The sequence below is a fragment of the Chenopodium quinoa genome, unplaced genomic scaffold (genome assembly GCF_001683475.1).
Source record: "Chenopodium quinoa cultivar QQ74 unplaced genomic scaffold, ASM168347v1, whole genome shotgun sequence".
Taxonomy (NCBI): domain Eukaryota; kingdom Viridiplantae; phylum Streptophyta; class Magnoliopsida; order Caryophyllales; family Amaranthaceae; genus Chenopodium; species Chenopodium quinoa.
Window position 1 is genome coordinate 1360638 of NW_018745485.1, and position 5100 is coordinate 1365737.

At 38.7% G+C, this 5100-nt stretch overlaps 1 protein-coding gene across 1 annotated transcript; it reads left to right on the plus strand.

Annotated features, from left to right (window-relative positions):
- Positions 1-3388: 3388 nt before the first annotated feature.
- LOC110715215 (protein FAR1-RELATED SEQUENCE 5-like) lies at positions 3389-4872 on the plus strand. Its single transcript, XM_021893785.1, has 3 exons — positions 3389-3960; positions 4168-4266; positions 4455-4872. Exons 1-3 carry the CDS (start codon positions 3389-3391, stop codon positions 4870-4872), a joined length of 1089 nt encoding a protein of 362 aa, XP_021749477.1.
- Positions 4873-5100: the final 228 nt, after the last annotated feature.

The window sequence follows — 5100 nt, forward strand, 5'->3', positions numbered from 1 at the left end:
AAATTCTGAAGCCAAAGGGAGTTGATCAGGGCTCTGTCTAATCTTTGAAAGATAGGCCTTCTTTTCCTCTTATTTGACCAGGTAAATCTATTACCAATGAAACCCACATCAATAAGACCACAGGTATGGATGCATTCAAGAAATCTAGCAGCCCATCTTTGAACAATAGGTCTATCCCCCAATTTCTCATTAGCAGCAACAATCTCATTAAAATCCCCAATAACAATCCAAGGCACATTAACAGAAGAAGACAGATTCTCTAGATCATTCCAAGTATCAATCCTACTTTAAACTTAGTACTATCATAAATAGAAGAAATAAAAAAAGTAAAATTTGAGGAGACTACCTTAAACACACCATGGATGGCATGAATGTCCCTGCTGACAGAACTAAAGTCCAACACCTCAGATTTCCAGAGCAGTAGAGCCCCTCCAGTTAACCCTCTAGGTTCAGCCAGCTCATAGCGATCATAAGGGAGGTCTTGGATGATGTGTTTAGTGTGGGCACGGCTAGTTTTGATTTCAGACAGAAAAATAATATCAGTGGTGTGTTCTTAAATGAGATGATGCAGGTTTGTGAGGAAGCCCTTTCTGGCGATTCCCCTAGCATTCCATGCTATAATAATCATGGGTTCAGGTAGAGGATCTCGAAGGAAGATTTCCTTCCTCAGATGTTGCGGGGTTTGTGGTCCCAGATTGAAGAACTTGAACGTTTTGGAGGAGTGCAGCCTGGTTTTGTTCGGTTGGAACACAGCTTCCATCAGCCACAACTTAAGATCCACATCAAGGAAGAACCTTACAGAAACCTCCGGCTGCCTGAATTCCATCTCGGTTTTCGTTACAAAGAGGCCATTGCTTGCTTATGAGAAAGTCACTTTTTGAGATTTGGAGGTCAAAGTATAGATCTTTCTCGATTAAGGGAGCATTAGTGACGGGTCCACAAGGAAAGCTAGCTGAGGATGTACAATCCAAGGGAGATTCTGAAGTTGAGCTTGGTTCATCCACCATACCAGGAAAATTAATACCCCCCAAAGTTGGGAGTGATAGATAATAAACTGAAGTTGGGATTGATTTCGACGGATGAGGCAAAGTTCAGATTAATGGGAGCAATTTTTCCTAAGATAAATGGATAATATATAAATCTTATCCAGAATAAGGATTAGTTTTCAATATACTTTTGGCGCCAAAATTCAAATATTATTTTGGCTCCAAATAATAAATTTACTAAAATACCCTTTTTATAAAATAATTCCTAATTAATTAATTAGGAAAATACGTATGAAAATAAGGGTATTACATTCATCTTTAAAGCTTGAATTTACGTCATACACGGAGCTTTAATGTTTTGAATTTTTCCATTTCAAATAGAGTATAGTCCAATTGAATAAACAATTGTTGTGTGATTATTTGCAGAAGATAAAGTGTAACATAGTTGTTTGTGGTTTAATTGAGTTAATCTTCGTCATTTAATCGTCTATCACAATTGAAATTGGTGTTTGAACTTTTGAAATTAGTCATCTACTTCTTCTTCCCGTTGCCTATTGAATTTGGAATTTGTGTAGAATAACAATAATTATTTAAGTTACAAAACTGGCCACCATCAAACTATCGATTCGCGCAAGCAGCACCCTCAAAGGCACCACCTCACGCAACAATCAACAACAACCCGCAACCTCAACGCAGATGAGGAACTAGAAATGGAGTAATTTTATGCATTTAGAAATGCATAACATTAAAAACGGGGTGGGGAAGTAACGGGTGGGTCCCAATAAAGCATTACGGGTTCAGAAGAAGTGGGAAAAAAAGAGAATTGAAGGTATTTGGTTAAAGCGTATTGTACTTGTGTACGTAGACGAAAAAAACTTTTGACTCACCCTCTCTTTATGACTTTCTGACACTTAGGTTTTGTTCTTCATTCCTGTGGTTTGACTTCAATATTTCCCCCCTGTATTTCAAAACCTGAAAGTAAAATTCTTTATGAGTTAAAATGGCAAGGAAGATGTTAATCTTGGATGATCCATTTTTACAAAATCGTATAGAGGTTGAATCTGGTTTAGTAGGGGGACATTGGGCAGCCGCGGAGAACAATGTCGTTGCGGAAAAAGTCAGAGTTACTCTAGCAGAGCGAGTCGTTGATTTCGGAAAAGTAGCGGAGGAAGGCGTGATTGTGGGTGGTTCAGAGGATGAAGACGTTGTTGGCGAAGAAGAAGCTCGTGCAGCAGCAATTGAAGAATTGCTAAAGGAGGTAACTTTCTCGACTGTGGGTTGGAATATTATGTCGTTCGTAATTATATCAAATTGGTTTATGTTACCTGTATATTTGGTGTGGGTATTAGTTTTTGGTGATGATATTTAAAATCTTTGAAATTAGGTCTTGCAATTAGAGCTTGATTTTATGCACATTGTGATTGATTTTTACTCAATCCGTGGATTAGCGTGTATGCATGCAATTGTGATATGTGGTGTTTAGATTGTTTGTTCTTGGGATGGGTAGTTTGTTGTTATAATAAGGAATTATTTATTTCTTAATGGAATCAATATGTTGGAATTGTGGGTGTTGTTATTTAATTATCATTATAATTAATCATGGCAGTAATTATTATATTTATTTTTGACCAAAGTAATTATTATATTCACTTCATGTAATGTAATTATTGTAATGAATGAAGGTGAATGTTGGGGAGGAGTCCTATAAAACTCCTACAAAAGGACAGAGTAATGTGGCTATTAGTGTGGAGATAGAAGAGTTTGCAAATGTAGAGGTTTCACTTCCCCCTCCAAGTGTGGGAATGGTGTTTGATAGTTGGCAAAAAATTGATGAGTACTTTAGGAATTATGGGAAACAGGAAGGTTTTGGTGTTGTTCGGTCTAGTGGAGCAACAATAAGGAAAGGTGAGAATGCAAAGGATAAGAGAAACGTGACATGGACTTGTGAATGCTACGGTTTGCCAGGAAGGAAGAGGAAGAAAACCGGGTGTACTTTTGTGAGTGATTCTCATATTTGTGAAGAAGTGTTGATTAAAAGGAAAAGCAAAAAAGTGGATTGTGCTGTTCATTTGAATGCCAATGTGAATAAGGATGGTGGCTGGTTGATTAAGAGGGTGCATCTTGAACATGTTGGTCACAATCCTACTCCAAGAAAGTCAAAAAACATTACAAAATTTAGGAAGAAGTTCCTCAATGACAATCCCCACTTGGTGAAACAATTGTTGAATGATCGGAGAGCTGGAGTTCCTGTAGCTCAGTTTTTTAACTGTATGGCCCGACAAAGAAATGTTAGGGAGAACATGCAATTCACACAGCAAGATCTACACGAAGAAGTGGCGAAAAAAAGAAAGGAGTAATGTGAGGAGGGTGATACAAAGGCCATGTTTGCTTACTTTAAGCGAATGGTAGATGATAATTCTAATTTTTTCCACACGTATCATGTAGATGAGTTGGGGCGCCTACAAGATGTGCTTTGGGTAGATGCAAGGAGTCGGGTCGCGTACGAGGAATTTGGTGACGTAGTTGTTTTTGATTCCACATACCTTACGAATGAATACAAGTTACCATTTTGTAACTTTGTTGGGGTGAATCACCACGGTCAAACAATTTTGTTTGGCTGTGCACTGTTATCCCGTGAGACTTCAGAAACTTTTGTATGGGTATTCTCAAACTGGTTGCGGTGTATGGGCGAGAAAAAGCCCATTGGGATTCTTACTGATCAGGACCCGGCAATGAAGAAAGCGTTGAAGCTGACCATGAAGGAAAGCACTCACCGATGGTGCATTTGGCACATTACTCAGAAATTTGGAAAGAAATTGGGCAAGCTCCCTAATTATCCAGCTTTACATGATGACCTCGAGAATGCAATTTATGACAGCCTAGATTGTGAAGAGTTTGAGAGTAATTGGCAAACAGTGATCAAGAAACATGAAATAGAAGATGATGAATGGCTAACAGGTTTATTCTTGTTTATGTATAAAATTCCTTGAATGTGAATGAATTGGATGGGTATTGTTGTTTATTGTATGTCCCCTGTTGGGTTTTTGCTATTTGTGTGAGGAGGAAGTTTTCTGTAAATGGATTTCTATGCTTGGATTGGCTTTTGTTAGTTGCTCTTTGTTTGTGTTCTGGGTTTTTTGTTCTGTTAGGCTATTTGTTCTGTTGTGTGTGTGTTCTTTAGTGTTTATGTTCTGGTCTCTCTGTTCTGTTCTGTGTGTGTACTTGGTTGTGTGTGTTTTGTGGGTGTTTCCAATGTGGAGGACCTTCTGATTTCAACAAGGTAATGGACAGGGTTGTATTAGGAGCGTCAGATGTGGGTTCCTGCCTATTTGAAGCACTTGTTTTGGGCTGGCATGAAAACAACGCAGCGTGTTGAGAGTATTCATAGGTTTTTTTATGGATACCTAAGCAAGCACACATTGCTGTCCGAGTTTGTGGAGCGGTATGTTGATATGCCTTGGAGGTTAGATCTACTAGTGAGAAAAGGGCTGATGACAATAATGAGAGGTATGTTCGACAAGCGTATAGTGACTTTCCAGCTGAATTGGTCTTCCAGATGGTCTACATAGATGCCAAATTCAAGGAGGTGCAAAGAGAGTGCAGTCGCGTAATGTATGTTAGTGAGATTCATAGAAACAAACTTTCTGATAATGTGACTGAACACATTGTGGAGGATCGAGTTTGGTATAAACCTAAAAATTGTAGGAAGGAGAAACCTTCAAAGATGAAGAGGGAGTATAAGCTTCTGTATGATAGTTCAAGTAAAGAAGTGTCTTGTGAATGTAGGATGTTTGATTGTGCTGGCATCATTTGTCGCCACATGATAAAGGTGTACGAGAGGATTAATTTCTTTGAAATCCCTGATAAATACATCTTACGGAGGTAGAGGAAAGATGTCATAAGGAAGCACACACGGGTCAAGGTTTTTTACCATGACCCTAACAAAAAAGCCGAGGTCTGTAGGTTTGATAAAATGATGGTTAGGTTTGGGTCGTTGTGTTCTAAGGCATTGCATACCTTGAATCAACTACAGTGGTAATGCAAGCATTACAGCTTCTGGAACTGCAAGTGGATGAGAAGATCGCAGTGGTTATCAAGAAGGGGTTAGTTGGTA

Excerpts from the sequence above, each read along its gene's own strand:
- LOC110715215 (XM_021893785.1), top strand. The coding sequence starts at position 3,389 with ATGGTAGATGATAATTCTAATTTTTTCCACACGTATCATGTAGATGAG. Across the intron at positions 3,961-4,167 it reads ACAGGTTTATTCTTGTTTAT|TGTTTATGTTCTGGTCTCTC; the intron begins GTATAAAATTCC and ends TGTGTTCTTTAG. Across the intron at positions 4,267-4,454 it reads GACCTTCTGATTTCAACAAG|ATCTACTAGTGAGAAAAGGG; the intron begins GTAATGGACAGG and ends CTTGGAGGTTAG.